The sequence below is a fragment of the Oncorhynchus kisutch genome, linkage group LG12 (genome assembly GCF_002021735.2).
Source record: "Oncorhynchus kisutch isolate 150728-3 linkage group LG12, Okis_V2, whole genome shotgun sequence".
NCBI classification, from domain to species: Eukaryota; Metazoa; Chordata; class Actinopteri; order Salmoniformes; family Salmonidae; genus Oncorhynchus; species Oncorhynchus kisutch.
The window spans coordinates 58,253,285-58,275,502 of record NC_034185.2 but is presented as its reverse complement, the minus strand read 5'-3'; the positions used below and the strand labels follow the sequence as shown (position 1 = coordinate 58,275,502).

The window sequence follows — 22,218 nt, the reverse complement described above, 5'->3', positions numbered from 1 at the left end:
AGGTACAGTCTGGGGTCTGTGAATCTCTCTCTCTCACTGTCAGTCCTTGGATCTAGAGGGATGTCTATGAATTTGAGAAGGATTACATTTTCCTAACCACTTCACACAGCTGTGTACTAAAACAAGTGACAGGGTGGCTGTTTTTGTTATTATCATTTTATGCTCCAAGAATATACTGTAGCTTGAACCCCAGGTAGGCAAAGAGCCCTCAGCTTTCAAGGATTACCAAGAAACTCCTTTTCTTTGCAGTTTTCAATGGATGTATTCCTGGTATTTCTGGCAATATCATTTCATGTATCAATCAAGCGAGAGAGAAATGGAAGGCATGAATAAAAGAACTGCCAGCCTCTATCAATAAAAACACATGTACCTCAAGCTAAGAGCTTCCAGATAATCATGTTTTCCCTGAGCAACAAAAGCCCTTTCAGTCAAAATGGTGAATGGCAATTGAATAAAATACACATGTAATTTAAAGACGAGGTAAACAAAACTGGTATTTACAGTTTGATGGATCAAAGGAAGAAGATGGGGGGGGGCGTCTTGCCGATGTAGTAGGCCGACACACACACACACACACACAGAGTGATACGCACACGCTTGCATGCGCACACACTCACACACACAACCACTGCAATTATACAAACATGTCACCCTTTCCTCTGCAGCTGTCCAGCAGATTGACTCCATTGTTCCAGAACATTTACATTAGAACAGAAGCCACTTCACAACCTCTGGAGAAGCATTGCATCACTACACGAAGACTCACAGTGCATATTTATTCAGCTCTACTCCAGTCAATTCTATTGTCACTTAAATTAAATGTGTTATGCAGTACAATGGTTAACAGGCCAAGACGACCATATATTTGTTTGTACACTGTGTGTGTGTGTGTGTGTGTGTGTGTGTGTGTGTGTGTGTGTGTGTGTGTGTGTGTGTGTGTGTGTGTGTGTGTGTGTGTGTGTGTGTGTGTGTGTGTGTGTACACTAATAGACTCTCTCACACACACACACACACACACACACCCACACACACACCCACACACGGTCCTTAACTCCAGATAATCTGTCTAGAAATTAAACCGAGCTGGGAGTCCCTGTACGTGTGCACCAGCACTCAAATTGCAATCTGATTGGCCAGCTGCACATTGCTGGTCTGCTCAGCAGGCATTGTGGGTAGACAGAAATGTCCAGAGTGTTCAAAGGAAAACATGTCCATATGTTGTTGTTTTAAATCTACAACAGTGATTAATATGGCGTTTTATTATCTCTATAACAGATGAAATGGATGAAAACAATATCTTTGATGAGCAGAGACACATTTCCATTTAAATAATGACTTGACTGAGTTACAGAGTTACACACTCAGACCCAATAACTAGGGCCAGGAGTTGTCCTGGACAACTGACCTGACCAGGAAAAACTCTGGACCCCAGTTTTATCTGGTTATATCACCTGGTCAGGAAAATACACTGGCTTTACTGGTAACACATTTTCCAATGCCTGGGGGGTGGTCAAGCCAATGAACCTCTTCCCCCTACTTAGAGCACTGCAGCTAAGATTCACATAACCCACCCTGTCAGACATCGACACAGTGAAACTTGTCATGGGCAACAATGCATCGACCAAAAATAGAACTCTCCCATTGCAGAAGTATAAAATATACATGAAACCATCTTTAACAGTTGAAAAGGAAGAAGAACCAGAACCCCTCTACTGTGAGACAGTCAGGAAGAAGAACCAGAACCACTCTACTGTGAGACAGTCAGGAAGAAGAACCAGAACTACTCTACTGTGAGACAGTCAGGAAGAAGAGCCAGAACCCCTCTAATGTGAGATAGTCAGGAAGAAGAACCAGAACCACTCTACTGTGAGACAGTCAGGAAGAAGAACCAGAACTACTCTACTGTGAGACAGTCAGGAAGAAGAGCCAGAACCCCTCTAATGTGAGACAGTCAGGAAGAAGAACCAGAACCACTCTACTGTGAGACAGTCAGGAAGAAGAGCCAGAACCACTCTACTGTGAGACAGTCAGGAAGAAGAACCAGAACCACTCTACTGTGAGACCGTCAGGAAGAAGAACCAGAACCCCTCTAATGTGAGACAGTCAGGAAGAAGGACCAGAACCCCTCTACTGTGAGACAGTCAGGAAGAAGAACCAGAACCCCTCTACTGTGAGACAGTCAGGAAGAAGGACCAGAACCCCTCTACTGTGAGACAGTCAGGAAGAAGTAAGTCTAGTCTTTGATCTATCGTCCGTCCGTCCGTCCGTCCGTCCGTCTGTCTGTCTGTCTGTGTGTGTGCACACGTGCATGTGTGTACATGTGTATGTTTGACCGGTCTCATAACGGCGTCATGTCGATAATAGGATGTGCCTGGCTATCTGAGCCCTGACTACATGGGGAAATTGGAACCCTGTGGCATGGAATAAGATGAGAATCACAGAGAGAGAAGAAGAACAGAGAGAAGACCAGGGAGAAGAAGAACAGAGAGGGAGAGAAGAACAGAGTGAGAAGGACATAGAGAAGAAGAAGAAGAAAAAGAAGAACAGAGAGAGAAGAACAGACACTTACCCAGGCTGAACTCCACATGGGGCAGCTTGGGAATCAGGATGACACCTGTGATACAGAGAGAGGGGAAGATCATTAAGAGAGAATACAAAGCTGTTCACTCATGAAAAATGTATAATCTGAGATAATTCAGACACCACACACACAGGCGCGCAGACACCGAAACACACCGACAGACACACCGAAAAAAAAACACAGACAGACACACCGACAGACACCGAAACACGCACACACACATTTCACTGCAAAGGGCAAAACCATCTATCAAATACCCATTCATCTCCATATTAACCACTATGCCCTCTACGACCATTTCATTTAGGCTTTTAACGAGGTCGACGAGCATGGCACCTCTCCTCCAAATGAAAGGCAATAAAATCCAACACCACTTCAGTGCCAGTCTTTCCATTCACTCTATGGTAGTAAGCATGGAAAAATACCTTCCCCCATCATCAACACAATATGTCTTCAGAGAGGTTTAACACTGTGGCTATGTAACGGCTCGGACCGAAACGCCTCATGTGTGATTGATGGCCCGGTTCGCTTTAGATTATGCAAACGGGCTGCAATCTATTTATCCGATTGCGGCGTGTGTCACAGCCAGAGTTCCCCGACATCCATCGCCCTGAATGCCCAGCTCCCCCCTCCCCACAACCGCCCCGATGGGGAACTAATGGAGGAGGCTAGGTGGTGGGGAGGGGGGAGCCATCGCTTGTACCCACCATCTGATGCCAGTATGACGGGTATCATCGAGGCATGAGCTCACCACCATACCTGGAGGGCCGCGTGCCAAGGGAGAAACTCACACACTCTCTGCAACACACACACACACATAAGCAGAAACACAGACACACACTCATAAGCACACACACGCGCACCCCCTCATCGTCGTTCCGCAGTGCCTGGGCAGAATTGTCCTCTCTCCCAGCATCGTCAACCTGGCTAATGAAGCGTGGGTACTCTACACGTCTTGATGTATGGGCCGGGTGTTACAAACACAGCACACTTCTAGCGGAGACAGATCATATCATTAGGTTACTAACTCATTTTATTATCAGTAATCACTAGTTAGCTATAATCACAAGTCAAACATTTTGAATGCTTAGCAGGACAAGAAAATGGTCTAAATCACGTACTTATCAAGAGAACATCCCTGGTCATCCCTACTGCCTCTGATCTGGCGGACTCACTAAACACAAATGCTTCGTTTGTAGAGTATGTCTGAGTGTTGAACTATGACCCTGGCTATCCATAAATAAAAAATAAACACATTGTGTCATCTGGTTTGCTTAATAGAAGACATTTTAAATGATTTATACTTTTACTTTTGATACTTAAGTACAAAACCAAAAACTTTTAGACTTTTACTGAAGTAGTATTTTACTGGGTGACTTTTACTTGAGTATTAAGGTATTTTTACTTTTACTCAAGTATACAAATTGAGTACCTTTTCCACCGCTGGTTATACTACCATGACTGGTGTTTAGACATTAAGACTATGTGACATGTTAATAACATGATACTACAGTGACCCACTGCTAAATGACGGAAATGTAAATGACTGGTGATGAAACTTGAATAGTTTGTAAGGTGATTAGAAAATACCCTTGTCAGGGATCATGGGACAGCTGTTGAGCTGCTCAAGGCCCTCTCTGCATCACTTTACCATAGGGGACAGCCAATCACAATCAGCCACTTAAAAGCTCTCTCTACCTCACAGGGCCCTAATCACTCCACCAATCAGCCACTTCACTGCTCTCTCTACCTCACAGGGCTCTAATCACTCCACCAATCAGCCACTTCACTGCTCTCTCTACCTCACAGGGCTCTAATCACTCCACCAATCAGCCAATTCACTGCTCTCTCTACCTCACAGGGCTCTAATCACTCCACCAATCAGCCACTTTATACAGCTCTCTCTACTTCACAGGGCTCTAATCACTCCACCAATCAGCAACTCTCTCTACAGGACTAACACATTTAATTCAACTGTAGGTCTACAGGACTAACCCATATAATTCAACTGTAGGTCTACCGGACTAACACATTTAATTCAACTGTAGGTCTACAGGACTAACACATTTAATTCAACTGTAGGTCTACAGGACTAACCCATTTAATTCAACTGTAGGTCTACAGGACTAACCCATTTAATTCAACTGTAGGTCTACAGGACTAACACATTTAATTCAACTGTAGCTCTACAGGACTAATACATTTAATTCAACTGTAGGTCTACAGGACTAACCCATAGAATTCAACTGTAGGTCTACAGGACTAACCCATAGAATTCAACTGTAGGTCTACAGGACTAACCCATATAATTCAACTGTAGGTCTACAGGACTAACCCATTTAATTCAACTGTAGCTCTACAGGACTAACACATTTAATTCAACTGTAGGTCTACAGACTAACCCATAGAATTCAACTGTAGGTCTACAGGACTAACCCATAGAATTCAACTGTAGGTCTACAGGACTAACACATTTAATTCAACTGTAGCTCTACAGGACTAACCCATATAATTCAACTGTAGGTCTACAGGACTAACCCATAGAATTCAACTGTAGGTCTACAGGACTAACACATTTAATTCAACTGTAGGTCTACAGGACTAACACATTTAATTCAACTGTAGGACTACAGGACTAACCCATATAATTCAACTGTAGGTCTACAGGACTAACCTATTTAATTCAACTGTAGGACTACAGGACTAACACACTTAATTCAACTGTAGGACTACAGGACTAACACACTTAATTCAACTGTAGGTCTACAGGATTAACACACTTAATTCAACTGTAGGTCTACAGGACTAACACATTTAATTCAACTGTAGGTCTACAGGACTAACCTATTTAATTCAACTGTAGGACTACAGGACTAACACACTTAATTCAACTGTAGGTCTACAGGACTAACACAGTTAATTCAACTGTAGGTCTACAGGAATAACCCATATAATTCAACTGTAGGTCTACAGGACTAACCCATAGAATTCAACTGTAGGTCTACAGGACTAAACCATTTAATTAAACTGTAGCTCTACAGGACTAACCTATTTAATTCAACTGTAGGACTACAGGACTAACACACTTAATTCAACTGTAGGTCTACAGGACTAACCCATATAATTCAACTGTAGGTCTACAGGACTAACCTATTTAAGTCAACTGTAGGACTACAGGACTAACACACTTAATTCAACTGTAGGACTACAGGACTAACACACTTAATTCAACTGTAGGTCTACAGGATTAACACACTTAATTCAACTGTAGGTCTACAGGACTAACACATTTAATTCAACTGTAGGTCTACAGGACTAACCTATTTAATTCAACTGTAGGTCTACAGGACTAACCCATATAATTCAACTGAAGGTCTACAGGACTAACCCATATAATTCAACTGTAGGTCTACAGGACTAACCCATAGAATTCAACTGTAGGTCTACAGGACTAACCCATATAATTCAACTGTAGGTCTACAGGACTAACACACTTAATTCAACTGTAGGTCTACAGGACTAACACAGTTAATTCAACTGTAGGTCTACAGGACTAACCCATAGAATTCAACTGTAGGTCTACAGGACTAACCCATATAATTCAACTGTAGGTCTACAGGACTAACCCATATAATTCAACTGTAGGTCTACAGGACTAACCCATATAATTCAACTGTAGGTCTACAGGACTAACCTATTTAATTAAACTGTAGGACTACAGGACTAACACACTTAATTCAACTGTAGGTCTACAGGACTAACACAGTTAATTCAACTGTAGGTCTACAGGACTAACCCATAGAATTCAACTGTAGGTCTACAGGACTAACCCATATAATTCAACTGTAGGTCTACAGGACTAACCCATATAATTCAACTGTAGGTCTACAGGACTAACCCATATAATTCAACTGTAGGTCTACAGGACTAACCTATTTAATTAAACTGTAGGACTACAGGACTAACACACTTAATTCAACTGTAGGTCTACAGGACTAACACAGTTAATTCAACTGTAGGTCTACAGGACTAACCCATATAATTCAACTGTAGGTCTACAGGACTAACACATTTAATTCAACTGTAGGTCTACAGGACTAACCCATATAATTCAACTGTAGGTCTACAGGACTAACCCATAGAATTCAACTGTAGGTCTACAGGACTAACCCATTTAATTCAACTGTAGGTCTACAGGACTAACACATTTAATTAAACTGTAGGTCTACAGGACTAACCTATTTAATTCAATTGTAGGTCTACAGGACTAACCCATATAATTCAACTGTAGGGCTACAGGACTAACCAATATAATTCAACTGTAGGTCTACAGGACTAACCCATAGAATTCAACTGTAGGTCTACAGGACTAACCCATATAATTCAACTGTAGGTCTACAGGACTAACCCATTTAATTCAACTGTAGGTCTACAGGACTAACACATTTAATTCAACTGTAGGTCTACAGGACTAACACATTTAATTCAACTGTAGGTCTACAGGACTAACACATTTAATTCAACTGTAGCTCTACAGGACTGACACATTTACTTCAACTGTAGGTCTACAGGACTAACACATTTAATTCAACTGTAGGTCTACAGGACTAACCTATTTAATTCAACTGTAGGTCTACAGGACTAACCCATATAATTCAACTGTAGGTCTACAGGACTAACACATTTAATTTGACTCTAGGTCTACAGGACTAACACATTTAATTCAACTGTAGGTCTACAGGACTAACACATTTAATTAAACTGTAGGTCTACAGGACTAACCTATTTAATTCAATTGTAGGTCTACAGGACTAACCCATATAATTCAACTGTAGGTCTACAGGACTAACCCATATAATTCAACTGTAGGTCTACAGGACTAACCCATAGAATTCAACTGTAGGTCTACAGGACTAACCCATATAATTCAACTGTAGGTCTACAGGACTAACCCATTTAATTCAACTGTAGGTCTACAGGACTAACACATTTAATTCAACTGTAGGTCTACAGGACTAACACATTTAATTCAACTGTAGGTCTACAGGACTAACACATTTAATTCAACTGTAGGTCTACAGGACTAACCCATTTAATTCAACTGTAGCTCTACAGGACTAACCCATTTAATTCAACTGTAGGTCTACATGACTAACACATTTAATTCAACTGTAGGTCTACAGGACTAAACCATTTAATTCAACTGTAGGTCTACAGGACTAACGCATTTAATTCAACTGTAGCTCTACAGGACTGACACATTTACTTCAACTGTAGGTCTACAGGACTAACACATTTAATTCAACTGTAGGTCTACAGGACTAACCTTTTTAATTCAACTGTAGGTCTACAGGACTAACCCATATAATTCAACTGTAGGTCTACAGTACTAACACATTTAATTCAACTGTAGTCTACAGGACTAACACATTTAATTCAACTGTAGGTCTACAGGACTAACCCATATAATTCAGCTGTAGGTCTACAGGACTAACCTATTTAATTCAACTGTAGGACTACAGGACTAACACACTTAATTCAACTGTAGGTCTACAGGACTAACACATTTAATTCAACTGTAGGTCTACAGGACAAACCCATATAATTCAACTGTAGAGCCACTGGACTAACACATTTAATTCAACTGTAGGTCTACAGGACTAACACATTTAATTCAACTGCAGGTCTACAGGACTAACACATTTAATTCAACTGTAGGTCTACAGGACTAACCCATTTAATTCAACTGTAGGTATATAGGACTAACCCATTTAATTCAACTGTAGGTCTACAGGACTAACACATTTAATTCAACTGTAGCTCTACAGGACTAACACATTTAATTCAACTGTAGGTCTACAGGACTAACCCATATAATTCAACTGTAGGTCTACAGGACTAACCCATATAATTCAACTGTAGGTCTACAGGACTAACCCATTTAATTCAACTCTAGGTCTACAGGACTAACACATTTAATTCAACTGTAGCTCTACAGGACTAACACATTTAATTCAACTGTAGGTCTACAGGACTAACCTATTTAATTCAACTGTAGGTCTACAGGACTAACCCATATAATTCAACTGTAGGTCTACAGGACTAACCCATATAATTCAACTGTAGGTCTACAGGACTAACCCATATTATTCAACTGTAGGTCTACAGGACTAACACATTTAATTCAACTGTAGGTCTACAGGACTAACACAATTAATTAAACCTTAGGTCTACAGGACTAACCCATATAATTCAACTGTAGGTCTACAGGACTAACACATTTAATTCGACTCTAGGTCTACAGGACTAACACATTTAATTCAACTGTAGGTCTACAGGACTAACACATTTAATTAAACTGTAGGTCTACAGGACTAACCTATTTAATTCAATTGTAGGTCTACAGGACTAACCCATATAATTCAACTGTAGGTCTACAGGACTAACCCATATAATTCAACTGTAGGTCTACAGGACTAACCCATAGAATTCAACTGTAGGTCTACAGGACTAACCCATATAATTCAACTGTAGGTCTACAGGACTAACCCATTTAATTCAACTGTAGGTCTACAGGACTAACACATTTAATTCAACTGTAGGTCTACAGGACTAACACATTTAATTCAACTGTAGGTCTACAGGACTAACACATTTAATTCAACTGTAGGTCTACAGGACTAACCCATTTAATTCAACTGTAGCTCTACAGGACTAACCCATTTAATTCAACTGTAGGTCTACATGACTAACACATTTAATTCAACTGTAGGTCTACAGGACTAAACCATTTAATTCAACTGTAGGTCTACAGGACTAACACATTTAATTCAACTGTAGCTCTACAGGACTGACACATTTACTTCAACTGTAGGTCTACAGGACTAACACATTTAATTCAACTGTAGGTCTACAGGACTAACCCATTTAATTCAACTGTAGGTCTACAGGACTAACACATTTAATTCAACTGTAGGTCTACAGGACTAACACATTTAATTCAACTGTAGGTCTACAGGACTAACCCATTTTATTCAACTGTAGGTCTACAGGACTAACACATTTAATTCAACTGTAGGTCTACAGGACTAACCTATTTAATCCAACTGTAGGGCTGCAGGACTAACCTATTTAATCCAACTGTAGGTCTACAGGACTAACCCATATAATTCAACTGTAGGTCTACAGGACTAACCCATAGAATTCAACTGTAGGTCTACAGGACTAACCCATAGAATTCAACTGTAGGTCTACAGGACTAACCCATATAATTCAACTGTAGGTCTACAGGACTAACCCATAGAATTCAACTGTAGGTCTACAGGACTAACCCATTTAATTCAACTGTAGGTCTACAGGACTAACACATTTAATTCAACTGTAGGTCTACAGGACTAACACATTTAATTCAACTGTAGCTCTACAGGACTAACCCATAGAAGTCAACTGTAGGTCTACAGGACTAACACATTTAATTCAACTGTAGGTCTACAGGACTAACCTATTTAATTCAACTGTAGGTCTACAGGACTAACCCATATAATTCAACTGTAGGTCTACAGGACTAACCCATATAATTCAACTGTAGGTCTACAGGACTAACCCATATTATTCAACTGTAGGTCTACAGGACTAACACATTTAATTCAACTGTAGGTCTACAGGACTAACACAATTAATTAAACTGTAGGTCTAAAGGACTAACCCATAGAATTCAACTGTAGGTCTACAGGACTAACCCATATAATTCAACTGTAGGTCTACAGGACTAACCCATTTAATTCAACTGTAGGTCTACAGGACTAACACATTTAATTCAACTGTAGGTCTACAGGACTAACACATTTAATTCAACTGTAGGTCTACAGGACTAACACATTTAATTCAACTGTAGCTCTACAGGACTGACACATTTACTTCAACTGTAGGTCTACAGGACTAACACATTTAATTCAACTGTAGGTCTACAGGACTAACCTATTTAATTCAACTGTAGGTCTACAGGACTAACCCATATAATTCAACTGTAGGTCTACAGGACTAACACATTTAATTTGACTCTAGGTCTACAGGACTAACACATTTAATTCAACTGTAGGTCTACAGGACTAACACATTTAATTAAACTGTAGGTCTACAGGACTAACCTATTTAATTCAATTGTAGGTCTACAGGACTAACCCATATAATTCAACTGTAGGTCTACAGGACTAACCCATATAATTCAACTGTAGGTCTACAGGACTAACCCATAGAATTCAACTGTAGGTCTACAGGACTAACCCATATAATTCAACTGTAGGTCTACAGGACTAACCCATTTAATTCAACTGTAGGTCTACAGGACTAACACAATTAATTCAACTGTAGGTCTACAGGACTAACACATTTAATTCAACTGTAGGTCTACAGGACTAACACATTTAATTCAACTGTAGGTCTACAGGACTAACCCATTTAATTCAACTGTAGCTCTACAGGACTAACCCATTTAATTCAACTGTAGGTCTACATGACTAACACATTTAATTCAACTGTAGGTCTACAGGACTAAACCATTTAATTCAACTGTAGGTCTACAGGACTAACGCATTTAATTCAACTGTAGCTCTACAGGACTGACACATTTACTTCAACTGTAGGTCTACAGGACTAACACATTTAATTCAACTGTAGGTCTACAGGACTAACCTTTTTAATTCAACTGTAGGTCTACAGGACTAACCCATATAATTCAACTGTAGGTCTACAGTACTAACACATTTAATTCAACTGTAGTCTACAGGACTAACACATTTAATTCAACTGTAGGTCTACAGGACTAACCCATATAATTCAGCTGTAGGTCTACAGGACTAACCTATTTAATTCAACTGTAGGACTACAGGACTAACACACTTAATTCAACTGTAGGTCTACAGGACTAACACATTTAATTCAACTGTAGGTCTACAGGACAAACCCATATAATTCAACTGTAGGTCCACTGGACTAACACATTTAATTCAACTGTAGGTCTACAGGACTAACACATTTAATTCAACTGCAGGTCTACAGGACTAACACATTTAATTCAACTGTAGGTCTACAGGACTAACCCATTTAATTCAACTGTAGGTATATAGGACTAACCCATTTAATTCAACTGTAGGTCTACAGGACTAACACATTTAATTCAACTGTAGGTCTACAGGACTAACACATTTAATTCGACTCTAGGTCTACAGGACTAACACATTTAATTCAACTGTAGGTCTACAGGACTAACACATTTAATTAAACTGTAGGTCTACAGGACTAACCTATTTAATTCAATTGTAGGTCTACAGGACTAACCCATATAATTCAACTGTAGGTCTACAGGACTAACCCATATAATTCAACTGTAGGTCTACAGGACTAACCCATAGAATTCAACTGTAGGTCTACAGGACTAACCCATATAATTCAACTGTAGGTCTACAGGACTAACCCATTTAATTCAACTGTAGGTCTACAGGACTAACACATTTAATTCAACTGTAGGTCTACAGGACTAACACATTTAATTCAACTGTAGGTCTACAGGACTAACACATTTAATTCAACTGTAGGTCTACAGGACTAACCCATTTAATTCAACTGTAGCTCTACAGGACTAACCCATTTAATTCAACTGTAGGTCTACATGACTAACACATTTAATTCAACTGTAGGTCTACAGGACTAAACCATTTAATTCAACTGTAGGTCTACAGGACTAACACATTTAATTCAACTGTAGGTCTACAGGACTAACACATTTAATTCAACTGTAGCTCTACAGGACTGACACATTTACTTCAACTGTAGGTCTACAGGACTAACACATTTAATTCAACTGTAGGTCTACAGGACTAACCCATTTAATTCAACTGTAGGTCTACAGGACTAACACATTTAATTCAACTGTAGGTCTACAGGACTAACACATTTAATTCAACTGTAGGTCTACAGGACTAACCCATTTTATTCAACTGTAGGTCTACAGGACTAACACATTTAATTCAACTGTAGGTCTACAGGACTAACCTATTTAATCCAACTGTAGGGCTGCAGGACTAACCTATTTAATCCAACTGTAGGTCTACAGGACTAACCCATATAATTCAACTGTAGGTCTACAGGACTAACCCATAGAATTCAACTGTAGGTCTACAGGACTAACCCATAGAATTCAACTGTAGGTCTACAGGACTAACCCATATAATTCAACTGTAGGTCTACAGGACTAACCCATAGAATTCAACTGTAGGTCTACAGGACTAACCCATTTAATTCAACTGTAGGTCTACAGGACTAACACATTTAATTCAACTGTAGGTCTACAGGACTAACACATTTAATTCAACTGTAGCTCTACAGGACTAACCCATAGAAGTCAACTGTAGGTCTACAGGACTAACACATTTAATTCAACTGTAGGTCTACAGGACTAACCTATTTAATTCAATTGTAGGTCTACAGGACTAACCCATATAACTCAACTGTAGGTCTACAGGACTAACCCATATAATTGAACTGTAGGTCTACAGGACTAACCCATATAATTCAACTGTAGGTCTACAGGACTATCCCATAGAATTCAACTGTAGGTCTACAGGACTAACCCATATAATTCAACTGTAGGTCTACAGGACTAACCCATTTAATTCAACTGTAGGTCTACAGGACTAACACATTTAATTCAACTGTAGGTCTACAGGACTAACACATTTAATTCAACTGTAGGTCTACAGGACTAACACATTTAATTCAACTGTAGGTCTACAGGACTAACCCATTTAATTCAACTGTAGCTCTACAGGACTAACCCATTTAATTCAACTGTAGGTCTACATGACTAACACATTTAATTCAACTGTAGGTCTACAGGACTAAACCATTTAATTCAACTGTAGGTCTACAGGACTAACACATTTAATTCAACTGTAGGTCTACAGGACTAACACATTTAATTCAACTGTAGCTCTACAGGACTGACACATTTACTTCAACTGTAGGTCTACAGGACTAACACATTTAATTCAACTGTAGGTCTATAGGACTAACCCATTTAATTCAACTGTAGGTCTACAGGACTAACACATTTAATTCAACTGTAGGTCTACAGGACTAACACATTTAATTCAACTGTAGGTCTACAGGACTAACCCATTTTATTCAACTGTAGGTCTACAGGACTAACACATTTAATTCAACTGTAGGTCTACAGGACTAACCTATTTAATCCAACTGTAGGGCTGCAGGACTAACCTATTTAATCCAACTGTAGGTCTACAGGACTAACCCATAGAATTCAACTGTAGGTCTACAGGACTAACCCATAGAATTCAACTGTAGGTCTACAGGACTAACCCATAGAATTCAACTGTAGGTCTACAGGACTAACCCATATAATTCAACTGTAGGTCTACAGGACTAACCCATAGAATTCAACTGTAGGTCTACAGGACTAACCCATTTAATTCAACTGTAGGTCTACAGGACTAACACATTTAATTCAACTGTAGGTCTACAGGACTAACACATTTAATTCAACTGTAGCTCTACAGGACTAACCCATAGAAGTCAACTGTAGGTCTACAGGACTAACACATTTAATTCAACTGTAGGTCTACAGGACTAACCTATTTAATTCAACTGTAGGTCTACAGGACTAACCCATATAATTCAACTGTAGGTCTACAGGACTAACCCATATAATTCAACTGTAGGTCTACAGGACTAACCCATATTATTCAACTGTAGGTCTACAGGACTAACACATTTAATTCAACTGTAGGTCTAAAGGACTAACACATTTAATTAAACCTTAGGTCTACAGGACTAACCCATACAATTCAACTGTAGGTCTACAGGACTAACACATTTAATTCGACTCTAGGTCTACAGTACTAACACATTTTTTTCAACTGTAGGTCTACAGGACTAACACATTTAATTAAACTGTAGGTCTACAGGACTAACCTATTTAATTCAATTGTAGGTCTACAGGACTAACCCATATAACTCAACTGTAGGTCTACAGGACTAACCCATATAATTGAACTGTAGGTCTACAGGACTAACCCATAGAATTCAACTGTAGGTCTACAGGACTAACCCATATAATTCAACTGTAGGTCTACAGGACTAACCCATTTAATTCAACTGTAGGTCTACAGGACTAACACATTTAATTCAACTGTAAGGTCTACAGGACTAACACATTTAATTCAACTGTAGGTCTACAGGACTAACACATTTAATTCAACTGTAGGTCTACAGGACTAACACATTTAATTCAACTGTAGGTCTACAGGACTAACACATTTAATTCAACTGTAGGTCTACAGGACTAAACCATTTAATTCAACTGTAGGTCTACAGGACTAACACATTTAATTCAACTGTAGGTCTACAGGACTAACACATTTAATTCAACTGTAGCTCTACAGGACTGACACATTTAATTCAACTGTAGGTCTACAGGACTAACACATTTAATTCAACTGTAGGTCTACAGGACTAACCCATTTAATTCAACTGTAGGTCTACAGGACTAACACATTTAATTCAACTGTAGGTCTACAGGACTAACACATTTAATTCAACTGTAGGTCTACAGGACTAACCTATTTAATCCAACTGTAGGGCTGCAGGACTAACCTATTTAATCCAACTGTAGGTCTACAGGACTAACCCATATAATTCAACTGTAGGTCTACAGGACTAACCCATATAATTCAACTGTAGGTCTACAGGACTAACCCATAGAATTCAACTGTAGGTCTACAGGACTAACCCATTTAATTCAACTGTAGGTCTACAGGACTAACACATTTAATTCAACTGTAGGTCTACAGGACTAACCCATATAATTCAACTATAGGTCTACAGGACTAACCCATATAATTCAACTGTAGGTCTACAGGACTAAACCATTTAATTCAACTGTAGGTCTACAGGACTAACCCATATAATTCAACTGTAGGTCTACAGGACTAACCCATAGAATTCAACTGTAGGTCTACAGGACTAACCCATATAATTCAACTGTAGGTCTACAGGGCTAACCCATTTAATTCAACTGTAGGTCTACAGGACTAACCCATATAATTCAACTGTAGGTCTACAGGACTAACCCATAGAATTCAACTGTAGGTCTACAGGACTAACCCATAGAATTCAACTGTAGGCCAACAGAGATTTTAGAAAGTCAAGAGAGATATTACTTTCACTGTTGAAGTCAAGATGTGGCCACAACTATCCAAGGTGATATTGACTTGCCTCTAAATTGTACACCAAATTACAAAATTATGCATCAATAGAGAACAGAATCCACGCACCTGCAAAGCTGTACCAGCTTCCACTACCAGGGACTATGTAATTGACCCCTTACAGGAATTGAATTGACCCAACTGCGGCAAAACAAATTCCTAATTAGTTTGACTCTAATTGCACCAGGAGAGAATTAGCCAGGTGTATAGACTAGACTAGTTGATAAACTAACAGGTGACCCAACTCCAGTGTGTTGGATTAGCATGGAGAGACAGAGAAACACAGGTGCAGTATAATGTGCAACCTACGCTACTCCTCTGGCGTGATAAATATGGAAATAGACCAATGAGGGGGGTCCTTGGAGATGCACCGGAGGAGACTACGCACACACGCAAATCAAATCAAATCACATTTATTTATATAGCCCTTCGTACATCAGCTGATATCTCAAAGTGCTGTACAGAAACCCAGCCTAAAACCCCAAACAGCAAGCAATGCAGGTGTAGAAGCATGCAGGCATGCATACACTCAAATTAGACACACACACACACATTTGCACAGACACACTTGCACAGACTAGCACACACACACCGGAGGGGGGCCACGCCAAATGAGGTGTGCCCATCTGTGATACGTTTCATATGAATCTAGAAATAATAGCTCTGGTATAGGGAGGAGGGAGGGAGAGAGGGAGGGAAAGGAGGGGGTAATGTATTCTGATGTGCACAAGGTGATTTTTCTGGGACGACAGCCCTAATGAACCTCCAAGGACTTGCGGGGGGGGGGGGGGTGTCTGTGTCTCACAGATGCTCATTTAACCTCCCTCCTCTCTCTCTCTTTCATCTCTCTTTCCTCCCCTTCCTACGTGTGTACCACTTGGGGCCGGAGTCCTGAGCCCGTAACTCTGAGAAAAGTGGGAAGGCGGAGGTCGGAACTCGGGAGGAAGACCCACATGGGAATGCTGCTCATTCACAGTTATCACAAAATGATGCCAGAGAAATTCCTCCTCCTTCCCTCCCTCCATACCTCCCGCTTTGCACGCACCTACATCCCCTGCAGAGTGTCGAGCGAGCGAAAGCCACGTGGTGAGAAAAAGAAGCAATTCCCTGGGAAGGAGAAGCCTGGAAAAGCCCTGGCGTGGGTTAGCAGCCGTTGTTACGACGATCTTAATCACCTCGCTTATCCCTTTCATGAATAGATATTACATTTAAGGGGCCAGGCCCAAGACACAGTCATGTTTTTTTTTTTATATATCATTTACCTAGGAGTAGGGGAATGCATTGAACGCATTACCCATAATTCACTGCCTGCCGAGGGCTCAGTGGGATTTGAAACTTGGGAGAAAAAAAATCTCTCGCCGTCTCTCCTTTTTCCGGAGAAATTGCCGTTATAGAAGAACACCTGGACTATGCTGATGATTCAATCACCAGAACGACAGCAGCTAGCGTGGCCTGCTGCCAACACACACCTGACGAGATTGATGTTTGAACAAAAGGCCCAATAACCGTAAGTGGTGGTAGAATGGGGAGAATGAGTTACTGTCACATTAAGGCCCTGGGATCTACTAGAGAGAGAACAGACAGTTAATGGTGGTGGAAGGATTTGTCACCTACGTTTAATGAAGCAGCGAGAAACAGTTAAGTTGCATGTTAATGAGGTGGTTTTAGACTGGTGAACCAGGAGGGATGGATAGACGTCAGAGGGTTAAAGTGGTAACATCCAGACCAGTAAAGGTTCAAATCCTAGATTCTAAAGGTGGATTTGTGTATTCACAGCTTGGGTCGTAACGGATTGATAATGAGGTTATCTAACTGTAAGCTATATCCTGCTTGTAACACCATTATGCTGCTTATAGCGCCAGAAACTGTCACGACTTCCTCCGAAGTCGGTCCCTCTCCTTGTTTGGGCGACGTTCGGCGGTCAACGTCACTGGTCTTCTAGCCATCGCCGATCCACCTTTCATTTTCCATTTGTTTTGTCTTGTCTTCCCACACATCTGGTTTCAATTCCATCAATTACATGTTGTGTATTTAACCCTCTGTCCCCACATGTCCTTGTCCGGTATTGTTTATTGTAAGTGCTTGTGCACGTTATGTCAGTTTTTTTTTGTCCCATTGTATATATTGTTTTTGTTCACAGTGATTTTTATCATTAAACTGTGCCGTTGTAACACAGTCTTTGCTCTCCTGCGCCTGACTTCTCTACCGCCAGTACGCACGCCTTACAGAAACTACGATAACATAGGCCCATGAGTATAGTCAATGCTGATATGATTCATACAGGTGACTGTTCAAAACTGTGTCCGTCAGGGTCAAAAATATAATGGATTCTGACCTTTGACCTCTTTTAGACTTTTGATGTAGAGCATGTGGGCGCAATGAATACCAAACCCTCTAGTCTAGGTGACCTGAACGCGCCAAGCCTGTCTCATCTCACCCAACGCTGTTCCCACTGCCTCTTATCTTCTACGTCAACCCAGCGACAAGAGAAACAAATTCACCTTGTGATTGGTAATGGAAGGTTGTCAACCTGTCTGTGGCTCTGTAGCTCTATAATTACCTTCTTTGTTCAATTCCCTTCTTCCGTTTCCCCCTCCGCACTTTGAGAAAACAAAAACGGAGGTGTTCAACGTCTGCGTCCCAAATGGCACCCTACTCCCTACATGGGATAGGATACGTACGGGCCCTGGTCAAAAGCAGTGTTCTATAAAGGGAATAGGGTGCCAGGTTCAGGGCAGAGGTGTTCATTATTACTGATTACACACCCACTTAAAGTTGGGCTGGAGGGAGGAAGAGGGGGAAAAAGAGCTTTACTTGATAGGAAATTATCTTATTTTGACATATATTTCAAAACATCCCTTGATCCCATAAGCTGTGATGAGGATTGGAACGAAATAGAGAGAGAGGGTGTGTGTGTGTGTGTGTGTGTGTGTGTGTGTGTGTGTGTGTGAGCTCCTTGTTCCTCATTCTTCGTTCATTTTCATAAAGGCTTCAATCACTAGCTGTTACCCTTCAGGGAAGACATCCGAGTTTAGCATGCTACGATGCTAACAATACTGCAGTATTTGTCCTCCTGAAGAGCCATGGCATCAGCCCCAGGAGGAGACAGAATGGAGGCTGAGTGCCATCACTGAAATCAAGGCTTATCTCATTATCATGCACCTGGAGTGATGACCATGGGAGATGTATTTTGCCTCTGCCAAAGCTTATTAGTGACAACAGTTTGGCCCACACGGTGGTTTTAGGATCCTTAACACACGCACATGCACACGCACGCACGCGCACACACGCGCGCACATACACACACGCACGCACACACGCACGCCAAGAAAAACATTTGTTCTTAATTAAAGGAGTACAAACGCGTGTCACTGTTGTGGTACCCTGTAAGGTATATTCTTTGTACCTTTAGCTCTAGGTACATAATTGTACCCTTGCAGTTTGTATCTTAAAAGAGCCAATAATGTACCTTAAGGGACAAGATGGTTCCTTTTAAGTGGCAAAGATGTACCTCTTAAAAGGTTCTGGGGTGTTGTTTTAACACTGTAGGGTGTAAAACCGTAGTTTAATTTTTCCCAGGGTGCCTTTCAGATTCATTTTAGAGTTATCAGTACCACCCATGACTGTGTTTGCTAGTGACAGAGACATGATTGTTGCATTCATGCATGGTATAAGTTAAAATGTTATTATTCAAATTAAACTCTTAATGACAGTACATTACATACATCATGAGGCCATACTATGACAGTCCATTTTTACCCCATCACAGTGATCTGAAACTGCTGGATTGCAGGCCACATCAGGCAAGTCATATTATGCTGGCTTGCAAAGTGCTTTTTAATTCCTATTGGAATCCAGCCAGAGTTAGGATATAAAAAAAAGGTGCATTTAGAATGACTGCCAAGGTAGACAAATTGATTAACAATCTAAATTGGAACAATCTCAGTAACGGCTGCAAGAAGTCCAACTACTAACAAATTGGATTAGTTTAGAAACATATGTGTTATTTATCTTTGTGTAGCATACGATCAATCAATCAATTTGCCTGAAAAAACACACATATTGAATCTAACAATTCTGAAAATCCCCCTGCAATAGAGCAATGCCGGGCGGTACCCTAAAAGGTACCGAACAATACCATGTGAAATCATTATGTGTACCTTTGAAGGTACATTGTGCATTTACCTTTTTCTACCCCAGGGAACAATACTGTACCCTGGCCAAATCCTTTTTTTCTGAGAGCGTAGGCATAGACACGCACGCGCGCACACACACACACACACACACACACACACACACACACACACACACACACACACACACACACAATCATGTATGTCAATAAGCTTCAGACAAACAAATCTAACCACTGGGCAAAAAAAATGATTGAATCATTATATAATATAAAATAATAATACTAATATTAATATCTGCTATTTAGCAGACTCTTTTATCCAAAGTGACTTACAGTGAGGCCTGCATACTTTTAATGTATGGATGCGCCCGGTAAACAACGTTGTTTTCAACGTAATTTCAACAAAAACATTAAAAGTGATGACGTTGAATCAATATGGAAAACTGGATTGGAAAATAGTCATCAAAGTAAGGACATTGTGTATTGTTTTCACACAACTTTGAACCTAAATTCAATGACACGGTGACATGTTCTATTTATTTCACGTTAGTTGTGTCCAGAGGGGTAGAATGCAGAGAAGTGGAGCATGAGGAGTGGAGGTTAGTGGAGGATGGAGGAGGATAATTGAGGACACAGGTAAAAGGAAAACAGAGAGAGAATGAATGAGAAAGCAAATAGGAGAGGGGGAAAGAAAGAGAACGAGATAGACAGCGAGAACGAGGAGAGGATGAAGGAGCAGCATTCTAAGAACGAGTGAGTGAACTAAAGAGAGAAGAAAGCTGTATCTACAGCAGGGAAGGCCAACTCCAGTCCTCAGGGGCCTGATTGGTGTCACACTGTTGCCCCAGCCCCAGCTAACACACCTGACTCCAATAATCAACTAATCAGGATCTTCAGTTTAGAACGCAATTAGTTTAATCATTTGTAACGGGGGGGGGGGGGGGGGGGGGGTGACAGCACTTTGGCTACTCGAAGCCTGGAGTTGCCTATGATCTACAGTAAATGTAGAGCTCACCAGCTCCAGTCAGTCCATCTCCTCCGGTCAGCGGCTCCCCCTCCTCTTCCATCATGTCCACCCTGCACTCATGGCCGAGGTGCCGTGTCCCACCGTCCTCCATATCCACGGCTCTCCCTCCTCCTCCAAGGAATGCCACGGTCCAGTCCAGCTCAGTCCCGGCTAGCGCTTCCTCGCGAATCCTTGCGAAAGGCTTTGAGGCAGATAGGATCGTCTCTCACTCTCTCACTGTCGCGCCGCTCTCTCTGGCAGCATAAAATACGCCTTTAAAAACGGAGGAGAGAGGGAAGTGGGGGTCCAAGTGTGGGGAGGGAGGGAAGGGTGGGAGGGAGGGAGGGAATGAGGGACTGAGGCAGGGAATGAAAGAGAAGTCAGGACAGATTTGATGTTAGGTGCGATAAACAGCTCAATCCATCAATCTTGTGCTGTCAGATGGAGCACCTAGACTAGACTGGTGGAGGCAGGCAGGATGGGACGCTGACGTTCTCTCTCTCTCTCTCTCTCTCCTCTCTCTCTCTCTAACGCACTGCCACAGCTAGATCCAGGCAATGCAGCAGGGGACTCTCTCTTTCCCTGTGTGTTCCTCTCTCACTCTCCCTCCCCTTTCTCTCTCGCTCTCTCTCTGTTCTTCTCTCTCTCTAAGAAAGGCAATTAACAAGACCATGACTGATGAGCTCCTTATGGGAGATCTGCCATGCAGCAGGTGAGGCTAGCAGATGCATACGGCAGAGCACATGAAAACATAGAGAGAGAGAGAGAGAGAGAGAGAGAGAGAGAGAGAGAGAGAGGAGGGGAAAGAGAGTATAAGTATGCGTGCAACTGTAGTACATAGTGAGTCTTAGAGGTTTCTGTTACATTGTTTATTTCACTTTTGTTTACTAACTATTTCACTTGCTTGGGCAATGTAAACATATGTTTCCCATGCCAAGAAAGCCCTTTGAATTTAATTTAATTGACAGAGAGAGGGAGAGAGAGAGATTTGCCTAAACATCAGGTAACCTATACAAAGCTGTGAAGGGATCTGAGACAAGGCAAGAAGGGCATTCTATGCCATCAAAAGGAACATAAAATTCAACATACCAATTAGGATCTGGCTAAAAATACTTGAATCAGTTATAGAACCCATTGCCTTTTGTGGTCGTGAGGTCTGGGGTCCGCTCACCAACCAAGAATTCACAAAATGGGGCAAACACCAAATTGAGACTCT

At 41.0% G+C, this 22,218-nt stretch overlaps 1 protein-coding gene across 6 annotated transcripts in view; it reads right to left on the bottom strand.

Annotated features, from left to right (window-relative positions):
- LOC109882601 (type II inositol 3,4-bisphosphate 4-phosphatase) overlaps window positions 1-21,464 on the bottom strand; it is a 208,558-nt gene extending 187,094 nt beyond the window's left edge. For 2 of the 6 annotated variants that reach the window (XR_004212011.1, XR_004212012.1), the window contains exons 1-2: window positions 21,012-21,296; window positions 2,570-2,614 (exon numbers count right to left, since the gene is read on the bottom strand). Coding sequence is in view for 4 of the 6 variants with exons in the window: in XM_031837926.1 (XP_031693786.1) it covers window positions 2,570-2,614; window positions 21,012-21,114 (148 nt within the window). In the remaining 2 variants the exon portion in view is untranslated. Of the gene's footprint in view, window positions 1-2,569; window positions 2,615-21,011 lie in introns of all 6 variants that reach the window. The other 4 variants (XM_031837926.1, XM_031837927.1, XM_031837928.1 and 1 more) reach the window with 3 other exon arrangements.
- Between the last annotated feature and the right edge of the window lie 754 nt (window positions 21,465-22,218).